At 34.3% G+C, this 23,924-nt stretch overlaps 2 protein-coding genes across 2 annotated transcripts; both read right to left on the bottom strand.

Moving 5' to 3' along the window:
• Positions 1 to 8,536: 8,536 nt before the first annotated feature.
• LOC105361216 (Krueppel-like factor 7) lies at positions 8,537 to 11,633 on the bottom strand. Its single transcript, XM_011498326.1, has 4 exons — positions 11,472 to 11,633; positions 10,414 to 10,611; positions 9,442 to 9,765; positions 8,537 to 9,156 (listed from the first exon to the last, which is right to left on the bottom strand). The coding sequence occupies exons 1-4, from the start codon at positions 11,544 to 11,546 to the stop codon at positions 8,539 to 8,541; spliced, it is 1,215 nt and encodes a 404-aa protein (XP_011496628.1). The 5' UTR covers positions 11,547 to 11,633; the 3' UTR covers positions 8,537 to 8,538.
• Positions 11,634 to 22,279: 10,646 nt separating this feature from the next.
• Positions 22,280 to 23,651, bottom strand: LOC105361086 (uncharacterized). Its single transcript, XM_011498189.1, has one exon. The coding sequence runs from the start codon at positions 23,586 to 23,588 to the stop codon at positions 22,347 to 22,349; it is 1,242 nt and encodes a 413-aa protein (XP_011496491.1). The 5' UTR covers positions 23,589 to 23,651; the 3' UTR covers positions 22,280 to 22,346.
• Positions 23,652 to 23,924: the final 273 nt, after the last annotated feature.

Here is a 23,924-nt window from a genome sequence, read left to right as displayed (position 1 = left end):
TTGTATTGTAAAATGTGTTTTTATATGTTTTTCTATCATATGTATTTTGTATTATTCTTATCGCAAATTTGATATAGACAATTTATAGCATATAAGTATATATTTTTACATGAATCTGTTTATAAGAAAAATTATATGATAATATATTTTTAAATGATTGCTAAACAGTATACCTTCATCTAACTGTATTAGAATTTAATTATATTACTCAGACCTTACTTGCGTTATATTATAAAAATTAACATGAGTATTTGAATACTAATTATTATTTTAATCAAGAATTACGTTATGCGGTAGAAAAAAAGAACGATAAATTTATGACTACAAATCTGGTGCTTTTTTTTTTTATTGGTAACGTTTTTGTCTCGGCATTGGGTATCGTCGAAAGCAACCCACGGATGAAGCTTGATGCAATCTTCGTGTTCGATTGCGTGTTTTGAATGTTGCAGCTTGGATTAAAATCGGACAAGGCTGGCTTGTTTATGACCGGCAAACTTTATAGGCTTAACCCATTTTCTTTTCATATTACAACTTTCATCAAATAATTCGTCATTCTATATGGAAATTAATTTTAATGTTTAATGTTAAGAAAGAAAAGAGAAGGAAGAAGAAGAAGAAAAAAAAAGGAGAGAAAAAAAGAGGAAAAGAAAAGGAAAAGAAAGAAAGAAAGAAAGAAAGAAAGAGACAAAAATAGAGAAATTGTGACAATTGACTTCAAAACATTACTCAATTTAATTTATAACTTTTCGATTAAATTATTTGTTTACTGAATAATATAAAACCTTAGGAAAAATGTCAAAATGAACGAGATTTAAGTTTACGGCAATATTACAATAAACAGGATAACGTTTTTTCCCTTCTTTTTTTCTTCTTCTTTCCTTTTAAATATAAATAAACATATTTTTTTTTAAAACAATTAATAAAATCGCCACAAACGTAGCAATATGTACTGTATAATTCGACTTATTCAACGGAAAATAAATAGTATAATTTCTTTTAATCCTTTAATTATATATTCTGCTTAGCTCGAAGCTTCACAAAGAAATTTATTAAATACTAAAATTATAAAGCTACTTTAATTATTGGACTTCAAATATTTTTATAGTAAAATAAGTATTTTTCTATAAGTGCACGAGAATGTAAGCTCATATTAAAATTTTATAGTATTTTATATTATGTTTTAATAATAATAAAAAAAAAAATAATAAAAAAAAACAACAACAACAACAACAAAGTAAATAAATATAGATACATCTGTATATACGAATAAAAATATGAATATTCTATATTCATTTATATTGTTATATAAAAATATATTGATTTATCGTACGGATAGATATTAATGAAGCGAATGAATGATAATTAAAATCAATATTAACAAGGCATCATATTATGCACAATAAACAAAAATTGTCTTAATATTATATTTTTAAATGCATTTTAAAGTATAGAACAAAAAGGTCTATTCGTTAATTAACTATAATTAACTATTAATTCATTATTAAAAACGTATGATGAACTTGTTTAATTTCAACTACTTTAGATATTTAATTTAGAATTCAATAATTTTTAACAATTATTGAATTTAATCAAAAGAGTTTAATCTATCCAAGATATTAAACCCTTCTGATTATATCATGAACTTTATAAATATTTCTTAAATAAGTGAAAGTGAAATAATAAAGGATATAAATACTTCAACCTCAACGAGAAATAATTCCTATTAATTTAATTGTGTAAATAATGGAATCAAATTTATAGATATTGACAAGTTGATACAACGTTATTCTATCGCTAATTATGCAAGTCTTTTTCCATGCAACAATTCAACTTTCATTATTACTAAAAGAATTCAAATGTATATAAAAATAATAACTAGGACAGTTTTTCAAAGTAGATTAAACAACAAAGTAATGCTTAAAAATTCAAGATTAACTTCTACTCTTGTTTAATCGTATCTAAACGTTTCCTTCATAAACGCACAAAATATTTATAAAATACTTATTATTATTTCTTCTTTGTTTTGTATTATAAGAAGGGTGAAAAAATTAATACTAATAATACATTGAATCTTGAAAACATTAAAATTTAAAAAAGTAAATTTGTTCCAATCCAAGTTAATGATAGTATATAGTAATCGATGATTAAATTAAAAATCATTGTTATTACGAAGAAAATATTTTTTGTACCAAGTAAGAGAAAAAAAAAGGATTGATAACAGTTGTTAAAAAAGAAAGAATATCTATATTTAGTAGTTTTTTTAATACTTGAATATGAAAAAAGATTCACTATCAATACAAAAGTAATAATTATTGTACAATGCCTATATATATATATATATATATATATTAAATTTAATATCAAGCGTTTTTGAAATGTTAAAATCAAAATTATGGGCAAGTCGATGTTATCGTTAAGATTTATTTTAATTTTTAAGGGATTCACTTATAACGCATAATCCATAAAGCAGTGGCAACCAAAGTTGAATAAATATGCGGGAAATTCGATTTATTACCTCTCACGAATAATAAGTCGAAGCATTTTTAATTACTTAAATATTTGTTAATGCTATCTGTAGTGCAATGTGTTTCGAAGGATCCTTGGTGCATATAACAAATTCCTTTATTTTCAGATGATAAAATACAAAGATACAAAGTATGTGACTATAATGATAATGACGTTCAATAAAATCTCATAGAATTAATCAAAATGACAACATTCTTTCATACATTTATAAAGTGTATTATTTATCGAAATATCTAGATTCCAATTTCTAATTATGGAAACCAGATATTTATTTCTACGTCTAAAAGTCAAAGTAAAATATTCTCATCGGTATTGCACATTCAAATTTCTCGATAATTTTCAAATTATTGCATACTTAAAAACTTGTTTAAACAAATACTGTCTGCGTGATAATCAATCGGTAATATGTATTTTTAATTTTTCATCAGGAATTAATTAATTTTAATTTTAATGACTTGCAATATGTTACGGGCTATGTCTTATTAATTTAAATCTGTCGAGTAAACTCTAGTTACACAAAATGCTACATCTTTAAAATAGTATTTGCCTTAAAAATAAAAACATTCTAAAGTACAGTGCTGTGTTTTAGTGGTAGTGCATAATACTAGATAACCAATTGAATATCGAAGAATGAATTTGAAATTTGCTTATCACGAGAACTGCCGTTACATTATCTAATGGCCTACCTATCAAGCTCGAGGTTGCATCTTAATTAAAGTTCCAGCTAATTCGATTAACTTTGGGATGAAATGCAAGCACGAAAGGAATGATCGTAACGCCGTTTACCTAGATAATGCTCAATCGATATACGTACACGTATCCGCAATGCAATAGATTACAACGATTAATCGAGGATCGGAAAGTGTTTTTTCGCTCAAATCGAAGCTGTAAAATATAATGCGCTCGTTTTCTCATTTGGCGGTCCCACGAACGTTTACTTGTTATAAAATAAGCGAATATTCAAATGATTGTCGAGTCTCACAGCCAGTCCGTGAAATAATTTATAATGCATCGAGCATTAGTCAAATTGATATTCGTAATTGTCGAGGTGTCCAGGTACCGCACCCCAACGAGGATATCCGGGACTGTAGGAGTTACGTCGCAGGCATCGTGGTGATCCGCAAAAGTGGCAATCGGCAACGATTTTACATCATCTACCGGTTCCGATTCGCGTTCACCTTGCGGTTGTCGCGGTCCTTGGCTGATGCAAGAAAGTCGGCTTGTTTCGCGAGATGCTAATGAACAGGGCGCCCCGGACGCGCCACGGGGAAATCCGCTGATCGGGGCCTTTCCCGATGCTCGATCGCGATCATAATCGCCTGCCGATGTTATACATCAGATCAGGTCAGTCGACGAGCGCGCCTCGCCTCGTTCCCTCTCTTCTCCTCTCTCGCTCTCACGCTCTCTTTCTCTCTCTCTCTCTCTCTCTCTCTCTCTCTCTCTTTCTCCCTCTATCTCTACCCACCCAACCGAAAAACCATTAGTGCAATCGTGCATCATTTTTCATTGGTAATGATGACTGCGAAGCTGAGTGCGGCACGCAATTATTCGATATTAATGTGCTCTATATGCGCGAATTATAAGTATTGGAGGATCTACCGTAAGATCTACGCAATTGCTTTAAAATGGCTCGGCTAAAGGCACGGGTGGATCATGGCAGCACTTTGTTCGTCCAAGTATTTAATTGAGAAGAGATTGGACGAGCAGCAATTGGGAGTAAAGCGCGCGCAATAAATAAGCAAAAGTGACTCGTGTCGCGTACAAATTTTCTAATGGCGTTCTTCGGGTGCCTTGGCCGCAAATAGGGAATGAAAGTGGGTAGGGGTTAGGGGATAGGGGGTGGGCATCTTGACGGGCTTGGCATGAAAAGTTACTCGGCTCTCCTCTATTTATAATCGACACGCCACGTGTTCGCGCGCACTTGTCGACTCTTCCTGTCTCGCGCCCACGCGGCTTCTGGACGAATGGTGGCTGGGGCGGCGGCGGCGGCGGCGGCGGCGGCGGCGGCGGCGGTGGTTGTGGCGGCGGCGCTGGCGGCAAGAACGGGTGAGCGTGTTCGCCGCGTTGGCCCCACAGGCTCGACTTTATTTATAAACGCAAATGTGGAGCGCGACGGCTTAGCCAGTGGCGCGGAAAGCATCATCAGGCCGCGTTCACGTGCGCAGCCGATGATGCCACGCTCGTGATGACGATGCGCGATGACGGCGTAGGCGTCGGCGGCTTGTTTTGCCAGACGGCCCGAATTCACGCACAAGGACATTGCTGTCCGTTGTCCTTTTTCTCGGGTTTTGTCGGAATTTACAATGCAATTAACCGGTGCCTCAGTCTCGATGAATATTCATTTGATATTTCAACGAGATGACGTGTATTTACATTTTTATGTACATATATTTTATGGTTGAAGAATACTCGGAGACGAATTTCGCGAACGTAAACAAGTCCCCGGCCGACGCAATGATTGGTAATTTCCAGTACGGCCATTTGAAAGAATAAAAGCTTCGAATTCGCGTAATGCTTGGTTAGTCGAATGTGTACGCCTATTATTAATTTTGACAATTGGCCAAAATAAACGGCAATCGATGAACGAACGATCATACTTTTTATCATATGGAGTCGAGCAATTTTCTTTATTAAAATAATGTCAATATTTAAATCGATCTCATTTAAAAAGTGTCGATTGATTACCAGCAGTGATTTTACTTGAATTATTATTCATGATTCACTTGTAAGTAATTTACAAGAATGTAATTGAGAGAGATATAAGCTTGCGCAGGTTTCCAATTTACTTTTCTAGGCAACGATAGTACTTTCTCAATTGTGAATAAATAAAAAACGAAAAACAAACTTGTATCCCGATGTGCTATTCATTAAAATTAGAAAGTTTTATTATTTGATCTAGTTCAAACGATGCTGCTTATACACATAAAATAAACGAGTACAAATATTTTATTAATATTGGTTAATTTGCTAAGTTGACTTTAATTAATTCGAAAACGAATAGGAATAAATTTTATCATAAGTACATTTAATGATTTATTATCTGAAAAATTTATAATCATATTTATTTTGCATTAATTAAGTCTGAGTAAATTTTTCTCTACGTTTGATGTTATCATAAAGTAATATTCAGACACATGCACACGCGCGCACGCACACACACACACACACACGCACACACGCACACACACACACATATATATATATAATAATAATAAAAATTTTATAGGTGTGTATTAAAAAAAAAAAAGAATAAAAAAAAAGAAAAAAGTTTTCTACGAGCGCCTCAAAGTTATACAATTTATATCAAGATTTTTTATTTACTTCATAAATATGTGATTCACATATTTGATTAATATGATTATAAGATGTATCTAAGCATTTATAAGTTACTTCGATAAAAGACAAATATAGTTCGTCCATTTCTTATGTGATAAAAATACTCTCAACATGAATTTCTATCTTAGTTTAGATATATTGAATATTATTTTCAATCAGACTAAATTAAAATATTAACAGTTGAGCAATAATTTTTCAATTAACTGATTTAAAGCAGCGTTAAAATCATTTCATAAGTGCTTGTGATCATTGTTTGCCTCTCACTCATTACACGCGTGATATAATGATATAACTTATTCTAATATAACTGTCAATAATAGCATTATATCGTTTTTATTCGCTTATGTTATTTTTATTAAATATTTGTATTAAAAATTAAAAAAATAATAATTTATCAAGTGTAATTTCCTTTAACGAAATACTCGAATTTTGCTTCTGCTTATAAACATCATTTATTGAACGTAAATTATCCCGAATTTAATATATAATTTCTAATAATGTTAATATTGACAAATCATCAAGTATTGGACATTGAAATTGTTAATGATCATTTAATCAGAATAGAGAAATTCATTTAATATTATTCTTGATTGCCGATATTTATTTATAAAAAATAGTTTTATCAACAAAAAAAAATATATATATATATATATATATATATATCAAAAATATTAAAAATAATATTATGTTGATGGCTGTAGAAGAAAAAATTTCGAAATAATACATGTATTAATTCGTGTAATTTTTTTTTTTTTTTTTTTTTTTTAAATTTAATTTCGTCGGAATCACAGATAAATATTTATAATTAGAAATTCATGAACATGATTATGTAAAATCAATATTTAGCCTGAACATATCATAATTGCAATTAGATGTTTATGCTTATTTATGTTAATGTGACAAATGCTAGAAAATAACTCTAGCATCATCAGGAGTTCAATAAATAAGTAAAATTGTAAGAGAACGTAGTATGCATATTTTGTTTTGCGTACGTATGCGCGCATCTGTGTACGTTTCAGGAAAATGTGTGTGTGTGGGGGGGGGGGGGGGGGGTAATAAAAATAAACAAATCATCATTTACAAAAGAATTCAAGATCATTTAATGCCTTGATTAGATATTTAGCTCCAACTACATGCGCAGAAATGGAAGATTTTCGAAATCATTCTGTTGAATTTTTCGTCTCGACATTCAAATAATGCTAGATATTTACATAAATCGACGATCGAATAAAACTGTAGGAAAAATATACATTGCATTGTTTCCAATAAATCAGACAAAACAAAAACAAAAAAAAAAAAAAAAAAAAAAAAAAAAAAGAGAAAAAAAAAACGTGTATTATCGATGATGCTCGGCAATTAGCGTATTTCTTGCCGTATAATGAGCATTATATGTTGTCTTCGGATGTTTTGGCTGGCGATAAGAAAGTCGAACGACGTCGAATGGATTCCAAATGTGCACCAAGTTAATATTGCTTAGGTCGGTCTAAGGTAAAAAAAAAAAAATAAAAATTGAGCGTATAAACGGAGAGTCGAATGCGAAAACGATAATTTCCATAATCGCCGCGTATTCGCTTCAATTTTTCCGACAACAAAAGACGCGAGTTTTAACGATAATGCGAGCCGATAAATCGTCACCAAACTACAGTCGGCGGGATATTTCACAGTTCCCTGGGATTGCGAAAAGTCATAGGTGCATCATCTCGGCTAATCAGAGGAAGCGATTATTCAAAATCCGAGACACTCCCTCCCTCGCATACGCGCACATGCGACCTAAGCTAAGCCTGGGAAAGGCCTTAGGCTTTTACTTCTTATAGTTTCACCGATCACCTCCTAACATAAAGCTCTCGCGCAACAATCAAGCAACATTAGAATCCAATGTTAGATACCGTGTGGATGCGCGCAGCATCGCGCATCTCCATAATTCGACGATCGCGTACGCCTAACGCGAATGTCGTACATCCGGTCGACAACTCGACAGAGCGACTCCAATACACATTGTATGTTTGCACATCTCGTTATGTGACACGTAAATGCAGCGCTTTAGATTAGAAATCTTACTGGCAGCATCGCTCGCCCTTCACCTATCATCGTGGCTCAATGAAAAATGTCAATCGTCGTTGCATGCATTTCCTCTTGACGTCGCAGGATCGTAGGATCATGCGAGCGATGCGAAACGGCAGGAAAACAATAAATATAAACTTTTTAAATCTCGCTTTAATAGTTAAAATATCTCTTGACAACTCGTTAAAATATTTATGCAATGGTATAGGCGCGCGGGGCCTCATCACTGCAGAATCACAGACACACTTAGGTACATGTTTATCTCAACGAGCGGCGCACGCGACTCCCGCAATAGTCGGCGTGGTTCGCGCTCTCTTCCTCTTTCTCTTTCTCTTCCTAATCCTCATATCCTCATCCTCATCCTCATCCTCATCCTCATCCTCTTCCTCATCCTCTTCCTCATCCTCTTCCTCCTCCTCTTCCTCCTCCTCTTCCTCCTCCACCTCCTCCTCCACTTGCTTTATAAAGTCATTCGCGCGGCCAAGCTCATTCAGCCTTTGGCCCTCGACGGCGTCCAAGGCGTCATGGGCTGGGGAGGGGCGGGATACGTAATAGGCGAGGCAGGAAAGAGAGCCGAGGTGGTACGTAGCCTCGTTGTCGGCTGGCTCCTTTTTATCACGCCGCGGCGAGTGTCCGTTGTTGGTGTTGCTGTTGCTGTTGTTGCGGGACCTTGGGAGCGATGAGCGGAAGGAGGCTAAGTCGGAGGGGCGTCGCCGCGGGTCCGGCGACTTGGCCGAGACCGGCCGATACGGAGCTCCCGACGCTCGTACCGCGATCCCTCGCGTGCCTCTTTACGTGCTTGGCGAGGTGGTCGCTGCGCATGAAGCGCCGCTGGCAGACGACGCAGGCGAATTTCTTCTCGCCGGTGTGGGTGCGCTTGTGCCTCGAGAGCTCGTCGCTTCTGGAGAATCTACGGGCGCAGTCCTCGTAGGGGCAGGGGAACGGTCGCTCGCCGGTGTGGGTGCGCGTGTGGGCCTTGAGGTGCGAGGACTTGAAGTAGTTTTTGCCGCAGCCCGGGTACTCGCACTCGTAGACGCGTCGACGGGCGGAGAAGTCGGCGGGCGAGGGACCCGAGGAAGGCCTCGTCGTGGCGCCCGAGCCGCTACCGGCACCCGTAGCCCCGCCAGCAGCCACGAGGAGCAAGGGCGTGCGGGGCAGGACGAGCGAGGAGCCGAGGAGGCTGGTGACAACGATCGGAGCGGGTTTTGGCGCCAATGGCAGGAGCTTCGATTGCTGCATCACCATTGGTACGCCATTGCTACCCAGAGTCGATATAGCACTGCAGCGGTGGTTAACGTTCTGGTTATGGTTCTGGTTCTGGTTCAAATTCTGGTTCTGGTTCTGGTTCAAATTCTGGTTCTGGTTCTGACTCTGACTCTGATTCTGATTTTGATTCTGGTTATGATTGTGATTATGAACGTGGTCGTGGTCGTGGTCGTGGTCGTGATTGTTATTATGGTGGTGGTTGTGGATGTGGCCGATTGTTCGTTCGTTATCGCTGGTGGTGGTATCGCGGACAGCGGAGTTTTTCGACGATTCGGGACCAAATTCACGATCGGTATTTTTGTTATTGACGATAATCTCCTCTTTGCGTAAGCTCATCTTGAACTTGAGACTCTTGAGAATATTCTCGGTGGTGCCCGTGTAATAGTTTAGCGAGTCGGTTCTCGGCTTTGACGTAGTTGTCTTGGGCATAGTGATGGGTAGACCGGGAACTGCGATATTGGCCGGGCTGCAGGTGCCGTCACGGTTCGCTCGCATAATGACGGATACCCGAGCAACCGCTTCCGGGATTGCCGGGGCCTCGTATCCCGCCCCATCGTGACGCTGCTGCCGCCGCTGCTGAAAAATAATGTTATGGTAATGGTTTATTGAATCAACGCTATGGCATCCCGAGCAATTATAATACCGCACCACCCGCTGGAGAGTAACGGCAGATGGGGACTTGCGAAAGGGCACTTTCGGAGGAGGAAGCCGGTCGGCAACAATAGGTCGGCAACAAAACGTCACACAACCTTATCGTCTTATCATTATCCTCTTTCATTATTATTGCCGCTCTTTGTATTTTCTAATGAACGGGCTGCTCGGGTTAGTTACGCGGCTAATCTATTTTTACGCGGCTCTAATCTTCGAGCTGTCTGCTTCGTAGACCGAAAAAAAAAAAAAAAAAACCGTCGGGGAAAAGGTAGCGAAAGGCTGTCGAAACGCCGAGTCTCTATAGTAATTTGATAAACAATAATGAGTTTGGCCGAGAGACGGCGAGCACGCGGCACGGGAGCAAAACAAATCGATATAGTACAGAGGAAGGGCAAGTCGTGTGTACGCTCGTGACCTCGTAAATTTACTTGGAGCAAGCATAAGAACAGCAATGTGCGCAGCATTCATAAATGCATTCGCACGTGCGCGCGCGCGCACGTACGGAAGTTGAGCGGGAAATTTCGGCTTATCGCCGCGCGTGTTTTCTCCCATCCTTTATTAATCCTTGCTTACCTTAGTGAGCTCGAGGCACTGCCGCTTCCACGGCGGCTCGTCCTCTTCGGAATCCGACGGCTGAGGCGTGGGTGGCAAGGCCAGCTGGTCGTTGCCGAGCTTACAACACATTGCGGGGACATTATTATTGTTGCTTACGTTCTGGAGCTTCTCACCAAGCAGAGCCGCTACGCTGAAGGTCGACTGAAGGGGCTCGACCTGACAAATAAGAGACAAGTGGCGCACGGTTAATTTTAAAATACATCCTCTTCTCTCAATCTCTGTTATTACGAGGGAACCGGCCGCCTCGTTTCATTACCGCCCCCAACTCCCGTTGTTTCCCTCGCTAATCATTACCATTGTACGGCTGCGCGTCACAATAGCTCCTTAGTCGTCTCTAATTTACGCAAAAGACCGCAGGCCTTAACAGGACGATGATGAATGATGATGATGATGATGAGGGTGGCGAAATGGGGAGGGATGGGGGGTTGATGATGGTACGCAACTTTTAATAATACGGAGGTCTGTAGAGCGTCGACGATCATGGGTTTACGTCGATTAAACTCACCGTGGATTTTCTCGCGTTGGCTATTGCGTTGGTATATGTTATGCTCGGGCATATTTTAGGTTTTATCAAATTCTTATTATTCGCCCTGATATCATAAAATCCGAAATAATGCGTTTCCAAATTGGCATGAGAAATTGGGGCGAACGCGAGCTGGACGACGATTAACTTTATGGCCATTAAAGAGATTAGCTGATGTACGGAGATGTTTAGTGAAAGTGTTTGGAATATCGGTTTTCCGACTTAAAGTTGAAATAACGAGTGAGTGAACTTGGCGTATATGAAGATGACATTGGTCGAGGTGTATCGATAAAATAACATTAATGGTAATTTGTAAAAAGTAATTTTTTCAACGTTTAGGCGAGTGGCCGTTTTCACCGAGTTTTCACGGAGTCTCGGATGATGCTGATCCAGGAGAACATTGAAAACATCATAGAGGGACATGAGGCGCGGGACGAGATGGGACGGGACGTTGAAGTAGCTTAGAGATAAATCAACGCTCGGTGATACTCACGTGAAGCTGCCGGAGCTGAGGCGAGGCCGGTGGCGAGAGCGGAGCCGAGCCTTGGTCCATCGGTGTTGGGTGCATGCTGCTGCGGTTGATGCACCGGTGTCGACGAACGTTAGCGCGAGCGCGTGCAAGAACGGGATGCAAGTGCAGATGTGGGTGTGGGTGCAGGTGCAGATGCAGGTGGAGACGCAAGCGCTTGCGTGGATACGGGAGGAGTGCGAAAGGCACGAGAGCCACGGGAGCCGCGCGAATGCGGAATGAGGCTGACGACGGTGGTGGCGGCGGACTCGGCGAGCCCCGCTGCGTACCGAGGACGAGGCGCCGACGAGGACTCCCTCTCGGACGCACGCGGCGGCGATCATGCGCCACGGGCCGCGTCGCCAGAGCCAATGGGGCGCAGGGGCTCGGCTCTGTCGGGCCAATGGGAGCTCGGGCCGTCAGTCGCCGACGGCGTGATCGCCCGCGTGCTGTTCACGTGCTCGCTGTCTGGCCGGCCCCGGCCGAGGTCGTGATCGTGACGTCAGCGAGCGTGAGCCGCTACGTCACGAAGCGGCGGCGACGGCGGTGGCGGCGGCGTCGGCGGCTGCGGTGACTGCGGCGACTGCGGTGACTGCGGCGCGACTGGCTACGACGGGGGAAGGGGATTGGCGCTGACGCTGGCGCTACACGAGTGTTGACTCGAGCGCGGGGAGAAGGACGACGAGCCTCCAGGGGCGACTGACTGACGGCCGGTGCTAAGGACGAAGCGGTTGCTGTGGGCGTGACGGGGACACGGGGGATATGCCGTGGAATTTTCGTCCCACGCGCGTCTTTTGTTTGCCGTTCGCGTGCTCTTTTCGCTTTTCATCTTTCTCCGTGCGGTGTGTACAAAATAGTCCTGGCGGTCGAACGCCGGCACTCTAATAACTAAGGCACACGGCTTTTGTTTCAAAATAAAACCTATCAATCCACTACTAAATTGGCAATGTAGCACAAACGAGCTTCCATTAAATAAACAGGTCAGACTTGGTCGAGTGACGGTGGTGTGGCGATTGGGGGGAGGGTGGGCGGGAGGGAGGGGGGGCAGGATTGATGAGCGGAGTGACTCTCTCAATATATTCCTCCCTTGCGAATTAATTAGCCTTTAAATGCCTAATCGCTTAAGATAATGGGAAAATTGTATTTCATTAGTATTAATGAAACGTAGCGGATCGCCCTCCAAATCGATGACGAATGTGCTTAATTACAAAAAAAAAGAGACAAAGACTTTAAGCGAATATACTTGATGGTATTATGAAGGTATCGAGTTGAAAATAATAGAAGATTAGAAGTTGGAGTTGACGGTGTTTGTCAATGTAATTGATCGAGAAGGGAGGGATTGACAAAAAGTAAAGGCGCCGTCGGGCATTTTAACAAGTAACAAACATTTCACGTTTGACGTTCAAACAATGCTTATGTTGCATGAATATTAATAGACAATGCGCGTCTGAGGCGATTTTTATGGGTGATCACATTTATTATCGAGTTTCCCTTACTGAAACGCCCGCATCGTTAAAAACTCGTGTAGCATTCATACACGGACGGGAACACTCGTTGAAAGAAAGTATTTCCAATGTAAACGGGTGAAGCAGGTGGTTGTATTTTTGGATTAATCGACGTGTTCGTGTATTCAAATGTAAAAAGCGCTTGAACCGAAGGAATTTATTAAAAATAAAAAAAATACCCCGCGTCCTCCTTTGATAAATCTGCAATTTGATAAGGAACGCCTCAAGATCTTGGCAAATATTAAATGAATCGCGCTTCTTCTATGTTCATAGAAGCGACGAAAATTTCTGCCTTCTGGGCGCAGGCGTCTGTCTTTGTCGCTGGATGTACTGAAAATTGTTCGTCACGTGTACAGCGAAAACGGTATGGAATAAAATGCTTGTCAAGTTTTAAAAATTCGATTAACAAAATTACTTTCTTTTCAGTATTAGTACACGCAATTCTAATAATATACAAGGATAAAAAGATAGAATTTAAAATTCGTTGAACTTGACATCAAAATGATAAACAGAATTTTTTAAATTGTGTCGTCAGAGTTCGGTAGATTTGTATCGTATTGAAGAAATAAAAATAGTCTAGAAGGAAATCAACATATTATCGTTCATTTTTAATATTTTTTTTTTTTATTTTTCATCGCTCGAGAATTAAATCAATGTTAATATTTCATTAATACGATCTTTAAATTGTATTCTTTTTTTTTTTTTTTTTTTTTTTTTTTTTTTTTTATTTTTCATCGCTCGAGAATTAAATCAATGTTAATATTTCATTAATACGATCTTTAAATTGTATTCTTTTTTTTTTTTTTTTTTTTTTTTTTTTTTTTTTTTAAGGATTCCATGCGCGTTAATAATACTATGGTAAACAAATTAATAGAAAAGTATTTCAATTGATTGGTGCTTATGTTGCTTAATAGATTCTGTAATTTTGTACAAACATTGGTTTCTTTCATCGAAATTTATCTTAATATAAGCGGATTTAATTATTAGAGTCTTGAATGAGTAAAAATAATTTTAGAATGAAATATCTTCCATAAAAATGTTATGTGATTTAATATTTAAATATTCTGTAAAAAAAAAAAAAAAAAAAAAAAAAAAAAAAAAAAAAGTATGAAAATTTGTCATTAAATGCGATATTGTCTAACTATTTACCATTTATGCGTGAAATTTAAGCGCATACGATTTTCTTATAAAAATAGGTAATGACTTTCTACTCAAAGCACAGCATCGTCTGTCTTATTATATATATATATATATAAACTTATATGAAGTTATGTGAACATCTTGTATGTTATTTTTCATAAATTATTGCCGGATATTTTAATGAATATTTGAATAGGATATTGTTAGTTAGAGTGTATTTAAATGTCGCTCGTTTATTTAAACATAATTCATTAAAAATAATTGTAAATTTTCGACCCGACAGCTTATATATAGTTGATTGAAAGTGAGTAATCCGTTTAATCCATCGTCCTCGCGATTTTCTCAAGCTTTTGTCGATGCTAAAGCTCGACTATTTTTGGCGATATTTTGATTCTCGTATGGAAAGGATTGGGTTGGAAACGAAAACGAAAGTGGGAAGTGACGCGATAGCATTTTTACGTGGCTAAGTGTTTGTATTAATGGCGTTGGTTGTCGTTGAATTTGCGTATTACGCAGCCACGTGTTTCGTTTTTACGACGCATATCGCGTGCTGCTATGTCGGTATGTTTATCCATTCGTAATTCCCTCCTTTTCTCAATCCTTCAATGCGCCATCATCGGTATCATGATTAAAAAGTCTGGTAAAAATAAGTTTGTTATTACTGGTCTGGAAATTTAATGGTAATGATGTCATTGTCCTCAATTGAAGCTAACATGTATATTATGAATAAACTTACATTCATACAATTTTCGTAGCTTTTAATAATTTGATAAGTAATTTATTGATAATATGTCTGGGCCCCCGGAATTTAACGATATTTCTAAATCTTACTGCTAATAAAGTATATTACTGGTCGCAACGTTTAATCGTTCGACATTTTAAAGAAAAATTACTAAACTTTAGAGGTGAAATGCCCTTTAAATTGAAAATTGTCATCATCTTAAATAAAAGATGCCTGTGATATTTACAGCAATAAACACGTGTCCAAGTATATGCTTTATTTTTACGTACTTGGAGCCTCGAGTTTATATACTCGTTATTATATCTTTCATATATATTACTCTCTTAAGTAATGAACTTTTGTCGTTGACGTTTTAAAAATATTTTTCTTTGTAAACTTAATAAATGTGGTATTTTTGCAAAACATCTATTTTAAGCGTCGACAATCATAATGAAAACTTGCGATAAAAAAGCAAACACAAATTAATTAATTTCTCAAGTATGTTATACGATAGACGATATTATTATCGTAGATATATATGTTCATCGATATTCAAAAATATAAAGAATACGAACGTAAAGGGAAGAATCATTGTTACGTCGTATCCTAAGTGCAAAGACTTTACCAATAATCTCTACACAATAATATGAAAGCGAAGAATATTAATAATATTGAAAATTGACGAATCCAAATACGATTTGTGAGTCATATTCGGTTCAAACACTGGGTCATTTTATTTTTAGATCCGCTCATTCAAAGATCGAAGAACTCAAAAAGTCACGTAATACGCATACCTATAAATTTTACGATTACATAGCGGCGGCGAAGCCATTCATAGCGCATACGCCGTGTCGATCAACTACATCAATTTCAATTCCGTTACCAATCCCTATGTCACCTCACATTTTTACAACTAAGCACTACTAAATTGATGGACGACCATTTGTTTTCTTATTTGATTGATTTCGTTAATAAAATTAATGGATATTCGTATTCGCGAATACGTGGTCGCTTAAAGAAATACGAATGACGTCGCTTCGAAATAAGCCGCTGTTCATTAAATTTTAAAGCCGAATCGGCCTATTTGCGGAAATTTAATTTTACCAATTGGCAGTTCTCTTAAAGATAAATACGCGACAGTGTAACGGGTATCGTAACCTCAGCACGTGAGCCATTAATCTGCGCACATCCGTTGGTGGAAGGGGAGAAGGATACCCAGCGTCAACGAGGACGTTGCTTGCGTCGTGGCACGTTCACCTTTTGAACGACGACATCGAGCGGTGATATAATAAAAGCGATTCATTGTATTTCCGCGTCTTATTGTAGGATGACGAAAGAGAGTGGTAGTAGCAATGGCGACGGGGACGGCGACGTCGCTCGATCAAGAACATGTTTTGCTCAATGATTGTTAAATTTTTTAAGTGTCGACAGAGCTCGTCACGTGCGTTGCACGTATTATGTTTGGCACCTTTCATCCTTTTTTTTTTTTTTTCATGCTTCTCATTATTCAAAGTTGCGCTCATTAACTCTAATTTTATTTATCACGCGTCTCTATTTCTCTTTATTTGCCGATTATTTGAACAATTGAAGAGAACGGGTTTTTTTTTTTTTTTTTTTTTTTTTTTTTTCAATAATATTTACACGAGACAGAGTGTGGATTTTTATAATTTATCGCTGATTTGTCTCATTAAGGACCGTTCGCATTAATAATGAAGTTTTCGACAGTTATTTTTTCGATTAATACAAATACACAAGAGCTTACTTTACGGATGATTATAATTACAAAGGTATATTTGACAATAATTTTTGACACTATATGGATTTGACTTTTCTATATTGTCTTTTCTATGCATACATTCGCTATAATTTTCACGATATTGGCAATAATTCCATTGTAATTTATATTGTGATTCTACTAGAATGATTGCCAAAGCTGCAAGCGAGCGATTCTGACTGATAAGATTTTAATAAACATCACTTAAACTGCATTAGTCATATAATGTCTATGCCAATGATTATTCAAATATTTATTTATTTCTTTTCTGTCTACGTGACATTGACAAAAACGAGAAGAAATCTCGATAGAATTAAGTATATTATCCAAACAGTAGTAGCTATTGATTAATCTCTATTTATAAAAATAGAATTTCAATATATTAATAAATTGCAATATGTTATTTCATCGTAAAAACAATGCAATGTCTTATCGTTATCAGTAAAAACAACAAAATTCGATAAATTTAAAAAGCGTGTTTCAAGTCTTATAGAAAAATGAATGAACTGAAAAATTGTTAACCTATCTAATAATTAAAATAAATTATAAACTACATATTTTATTATAATTATAAATTTTTTTTCATTTATCTACAAGTTACACGCGAGTGCATCTAATTTTCACAATTGTACTAAATATTTAATTGGCTAGTTTACGTTAAATTTTTACGTCAACATCGTTTTATGATAATTTAATTTTCATATAAGCCATAATTGAGTTACGTAAATTGTTTATAAATGCATAAGTGATTAGATAAACATTTATTATTGTAACCCAAAATAAATTATTTAAAATGACAAAAAGCTATCTTATTTATTGTATTTTATATATATTATTTCGTAATAAAATTAAGATGATAATCTAAGAATATCAATTTAATTGAAATTGAAATTTACATATTTTGCGGCAAATTTATAAAATTACTAATATACTTAATACATTAACCTAATGCAGTTGCATTTATTATTTTGCATTATTTCATTGCATCGTATGAATGTTTATGAGAATCTGTTTGCATGACCATTAATAAAATAAGTAAATATAATTTTATATCGGAGCAATAACTTTTGTTCTTATTAGAATTGTTATTTTAATTTCGGGTAAAGATAAAATCTTGTTAATCTTACATTAATCACGATAATGGAGATTTATAAAATTGCTTTTTTTTTTTTGTATTTGTATCTCCAAGTGCATCAGAACCTTAATTAATCAAGGTTATATATTATTTTTTTTAACGAACAATCACTCGTTACAACGATATTTCTAATAATATATTAAAATTTATGTATGGAATTTAATTATGAAATTAAAATAAAATTACTTGCAATATATAAACAGTCATAAATGTATTTAAAATATTAATTATATATTGTCAAAACATCGTTTAGTAAAAAAAAAAACAAAGAAAAAAAAAGCATTTAATAACCATTACTTTTCTGTAATATAAAGCCATAACTATAGAGAATATCGTTTGTTTAACAATATATTTGTTAAAATCTCTATTGTTAATATGAGCAAAATATAACAATTTTAACAATCTTTTAATACAACTTAAACTTTAAATTAATCAGATGAATATAAAACAATTAATGAAATTATTTTATTGTTATTCGTAAAATCTTAAAAAAAAATTTCTTAGAAAGTTTAACAAAAAAATTAATAAGTACATTACACATAATATTTGCATATTTCTTAGAATATATAAAAGTATTTTTTAAATTTTATTATTATAATTGTTAATTCTTTATCCATCGTATAGGTTATTTTAATTTCAAGTTAATATTATTATTTGCATACTACAGAATTAATGATGAAATTTCATAAATCATTATACTTATTTATTTACTTATGTATACAGAATTTATTATTTTTATACTTATTTATGCAGAATATTTGAGGTACGTTCTTCATTTATAATTGTTATTTGTAATACTGAAATTATATAATTGTAATCTAATAGTATTAAATCATACCAAAATCAAAACATAACAAATTACCTAATTTTTTCTTTATCTAAAGAAGGACGTTTGATAAACACACCTTTGATAAAATAACTTTTGCTTACATAGAAAGTTGTCCCGTTAAATATGTTAATAAATTTTTCTTCGTATGATTAATTTTTAATATATCAATACATTTAATATTAATATTATTAAAATGCAAATTGAATGTTTACAATAAACAATTATCTATGTAAATAATGTATTTTCATTGAATTTTAAATGTATAATATCGGATATTCTACTCGAATCGTTCATTTAACAAATGCATTTTTTTTTGTTTGTTTTGTTTATTCTCATATATCATTGTTATAATTATCATTATTATTTAATATAAACGTATGAATTATAAAAGCAAATTAATAAATTGCATTTTTGCTTAATTTCATAAAGACTTAAACGACGAATTAACGTAATATAAAGATTATTTATTATCCTTTATTTACCACCATTGCCAGTACAAAATTAAAAAATATTATCTTATATTTATATAAAAATTAGAAATTTCTGAATAATATGATATTAGTATTATTGTAATATTTTATTTATTATGTATGAAGCCATCATATTAGGGTTAGTATTATTCTACAAACTATAAAATCTTATTTCTATTCTGTTAAATCCTTAAAAGTCGCCATTTCTGACTGAAAACACCACATTGTATTATATCTGCAAATAAGAAAAAATGATTAAAATTACTCTAAAGTAAAATGAAATAAGTATTTATTATGTAACAATAACAAAATATCAATTTATGCGATGTTTATATTAAAAGTAAATACATTGTTTATAATATTAAATCCGCATATCAATTACTTATTGAATCAATTTAATCTCTAGTGATAATAAAACATGAATTATTAAATAAAAAAAAAAATAATAATAAAAAAAAAAAAAAAAAAATAAACAGTCATGCTTTTAGGTCAATGAGCATAAATAAGATCATAATAGGGTATATTAGTATTTCCTCTTATTTCTTAATTAATTATTGATATTGATTATACAATAGACCGTTAAAAAAGACTATTATAACTATGATTATAATTAAGTGGTGAAAATTTTTCATCGTCATTATCAATCATCATAATAATGCTAAATATATTTTGTATTGTGTAAATAATGAAATTACTTTTTGGCGTTTAATCTTACATTGCGGCTTATTAATTATTCTCTGTTATCATTGATTAATTAAATATATTGAATGTTCGGTAAATAAGAGCAGTATAGTCATATTGCTACTTTATAACAAAAATATTTATCGCGCCAAAGAAACACCTTCTAATTAATAAAAATACCTTTATCTGAATAATGTATAAAATTTGTTATTAAAAGTTAGATAATACAATAACTGAAGCTGAATAAAACAGCAACAAAAATCTTTATCATAAACTTTTTTATATATCTTTTTTACATATCTTAAATCACGTTGTAAAAGCCTTTATTTCTGTTTGTGATTTATGTAGGCAAAGTTTGTATTGATATTTTGTTAATGAATTCATAAATTAAAGTGAATATAAATATATTTCAATGGGCATAAAGTAATATGTAGAGCATCGTAATAATTTAGTTTATAAAATATTTACTTTAATGCAAGTTGCGTTATCGTATTAAAGATTTTATATAACCATTGTCATATGATAAGCAAATATGAATCATTTACATTCTAATTCATTTTATGAGAAAGTTGGTATAGATAAATAAGTGATTAAGGATGAATATTAAAAAGTAATGTCCATTAATATATAAAATTGTTTTTTCTTCATTTTTAAATATTACTTTATTATTTACTTACGCCCAAGTAGATGATTTCTGTAACGTATATTATTTGTAGTTTAGAAAATTATAACATAAAGAAATTATTATGTAATGAAGGAACGAGCAAGTAATATTTATGTATCAACGAAAGGGTGGAGCATAAAACCTTTTCATAGATTTTATATCGCGAGGCAATGTATTTATTACGCAATAACCTTCCGATATTGCATTCGAAAAATCACGTGGCGACATTGTATTAATCTCTCTCTCTCTCTCTCTCTCTCTCTCTCTCTCTCTCTCTCTCTCGTTGTTTTTTGTGCTTACAATTAATAAGCACGGGCATCTTGCAATATGCATACACTATTACTATTGATGCAATTGAAAAAAATAATAACTTTTTTTTTAATGCACGTAAAAGCAATATATTATATTTTAAATCATAATTACATTTTATCGTGATTGAAAAGTAATTACCTTTCGAATATATTCTAATAAACTCTAATATATTTTATATGATCGAAACATCTAGATTACTACCGTTTAGTTTGTAAAAATATTAATTTTATAAAATTACAAAACTTTAAGAAAGTGTAAATATAAAAATTGTAAAAAAGGCTATGATGTAACAAGTATTTTTATTGTTTGTTTATTGTCTGTGCATTATTTAAATTATAAAGAAAATAATAAAAATTGAAGAGAGAAAAATGCTATTAAGATTATTAATATTTATACTCAATAGAGTTTTATTTTTTGTTATGCATGCATATAAAGGAAAAAAAAATTTATGAAAAAATTGCCAATATATGTAAATAATAATAATAATAATTTTATTTAATGTTTAATCATATTAAAATCACTTATGATTTGTTATTCTGTTGTATCAAAAGCAATATTTTTATTGAGTCAGTTTTTCAAGGAATATTACTTTTTTTTTTTTAATTTTTTTTAATTTTTTTTTAATTTAAATGACATATAACGTTTCAAATCATTAACATTTGATATAAGTATTTATAATTTGAATTGTAACGATATAGTTTTACGTTCATTTTTATTTCAAAAATATTCTAGTTAATTAATTAGACGATAGGTTGGAAATTAAAACTTTTGTTATATGATTTATCAATATATATATATATATATATATATATATATATATATATATATATATTCATATTACTTCACTACTTATAATATTAATTTACACTACTTTCTAAAATAACAAATTTTTAATTTTTTCTTAATTATTTAATTCTTTTAATTTAATTTCCATGCTTAATAGTGTGTAATTTATCGCTTATATATAAAGTAGCATATTATAAATAAATTATTAAAAAGCTATATTAATGATTGAATTATTTTTGTTACTAGAAATTTGTTCAGGTTACAAATCTAGAAATATTCATAATTGTATTGATTCAATTACAGGCTCATAGTACATTACAAAATAAAAGATTGGAAATTTTAAATCCGTAGGCTCAGAGAAAGTATGTCAGTCATATTAAGTCCTAATACAACTACTATAGTAATACATTATAAGTAGTTATAGTTAGACATAAGAAAAGCAATGATCACGCAAGCAATGTATCACTACTCATGTATACAATTGTTTAAATAATATAATGTTTTCAATGCCATGATCAATAAATAAAGCTATAATTAATAATGTAGTGATTAGGAGAATTTATTATAACTGTCAATGGCTTATGCGAGGGAGTAGAAATTAAACTTAAATAATCGTTATACTGTTATAGAGTTTGTAGTATCCTTCGAATGCGTACCGTGTAAATAAAAAAAAAAAAAAAAATTGTAATTTATATAATCTAATACAATTTAAGAAATTTTTTAATTTTTTTACATCTAAGCATATTCAGCTAACTTACTGTTTTACTTACATTCGACAATGACTTCAATTGTAAGGTTTTTCGAATTTGCGACAATATTTGTGACTCTCTTATATAAATCTGATTAATCCAAATGCTTCTCTAGTTCTTCATCGTCATAGTTATGATATTTGCACGTCTTTGTTTCATCACATGGATTTATTAAAATGCCTTTCTTGCAGCTCTTTTGTTCCTTTCTCAAAATCTTGGCATTCTTAATTTTTTGTCCAAAATCATTTCCGTACAGCCACTCGTCAGCTCGGCAATTTCTAACGACAGATCGAACTTTTTTATGTAACTCTGGTAACATTAGCAATTGTCTTTTCTTCGTTATATTATACTGAGTATCGAGAATAACAGCTGCAGCATCATTAAGAGTTTGTAAAATATTAGAAATATCGTGGTCCTTTTCAAATTCTGACGACTTATTAGTCAAATCAGATATTGCCTGACCCAAGGCTACCAGACCCGCGCCAATTTGATTCTGCTCGTACATTTCCAGGACATCGCTTTTGATTCCCATTTTTGTTGCTGTTGGTAAGATTTCGTCATTTAACTTCGGGCCCGTTAGCAATAAGCAATTTTTGTTCGCTCGGTACTTTTTCAAAAGAGCTCGCTTCTTCTCGGCTGGCAATCCATATTGTATAATCTTCAACGAGTCGTCCGATAAGATTCTATTTATCTCCGATTCTTGGTCAGAATCATTATAATGACCAGATTCAGCTTTACCTTCGTTAACGTTTGCTTCGTCACCATCAAGCTCATTCGCCGCGATTTGCAAATTCGGCTCACTCTGCGCAAAGTTCCTAAAAAGACATCCTGCAATCCCATTTTGATAATGATGTCGTAAATATTTGCAATGCTGAGAATGGCGGTGGCCAAGTCGTTGACGATGATGCCCTCTAGCTAATGACCCTCGGCGACAATTATCGTATGCAGCTAGTGACCTTGATCTTGGAAGACTGCATGATGCGCGACGACGATTAGATTTGTACTCGGATATCAATTTTGAGTGTGCACTGGCCGATAAATTCGAATCCCTATCACTGTCGCTGCTCTCGTCAAAAAATTCAAAGCGCCTTTCTCGCTTGCCACGGCGAGGTTTCGTACGCTCGTTACGTGATTTCGAAGGGGATCGAGATCGAGAGCTGCTGCGGCTGCTCGCGGACAAATCATTGCCCGGCGAAGTGTCGTTAATGTTATATCTTTCCAATTTCTTCTCGAGCTTGGCTATCTTCTTTAAGATTCTTCGACTCTTGTTTTCATTACGATGGCTCTTGTGATCGTGACAATCGTGGTTGTGGTGACGTTGTAAGATAAGCCTCATTTTTGTTTCTCTATGTTCGTATCTCTATAGCCGACACTTGCAATAATGCGCTCTATAGGTGCGAGTTTGTTGAACAGTGAGGTCGCCGTGTTTTGCGAAACGGCGTTTTGCACATAACATTGAAAGTTGTGCGAATTCAACGCCATGCGGCGCTGTCTCGTCTTTGATCATAGCTCGACTTACCGAAACAATTGACCGTCTAATTTTATTATTATTTAACAATCGTAAATAGCTTTTATCCTATTATCTTCGGATTGGACGAATCAATTACGATGCTTTCATAAAAATTTTCTCAATGTGCTTTGAATTATTGCTAATATTTATTATAAACCCTAT

This window comes from Ceratosolen solmsi, unplaced genomic scaffold (genome assembly GCF_000503995.2).
Source record: "Ceratosolen solmsi marchali unplaced genomic scaffold, CerSol_1.0 scaffold14, whole genome shotgun sequence".
Classification (NCBI taxonomy): domain Eukaryota; kingdom Metazoa; phylum Arthropoda; class Insecta; order Hymenoptera; family Agaonidae; genus Ceratosolen; species Ceratosolen solmsi.
Note: the sequence above shows the minus strand (reverse complement) of the source record. Positions and strands in the feature narration are given on the sequence as shown.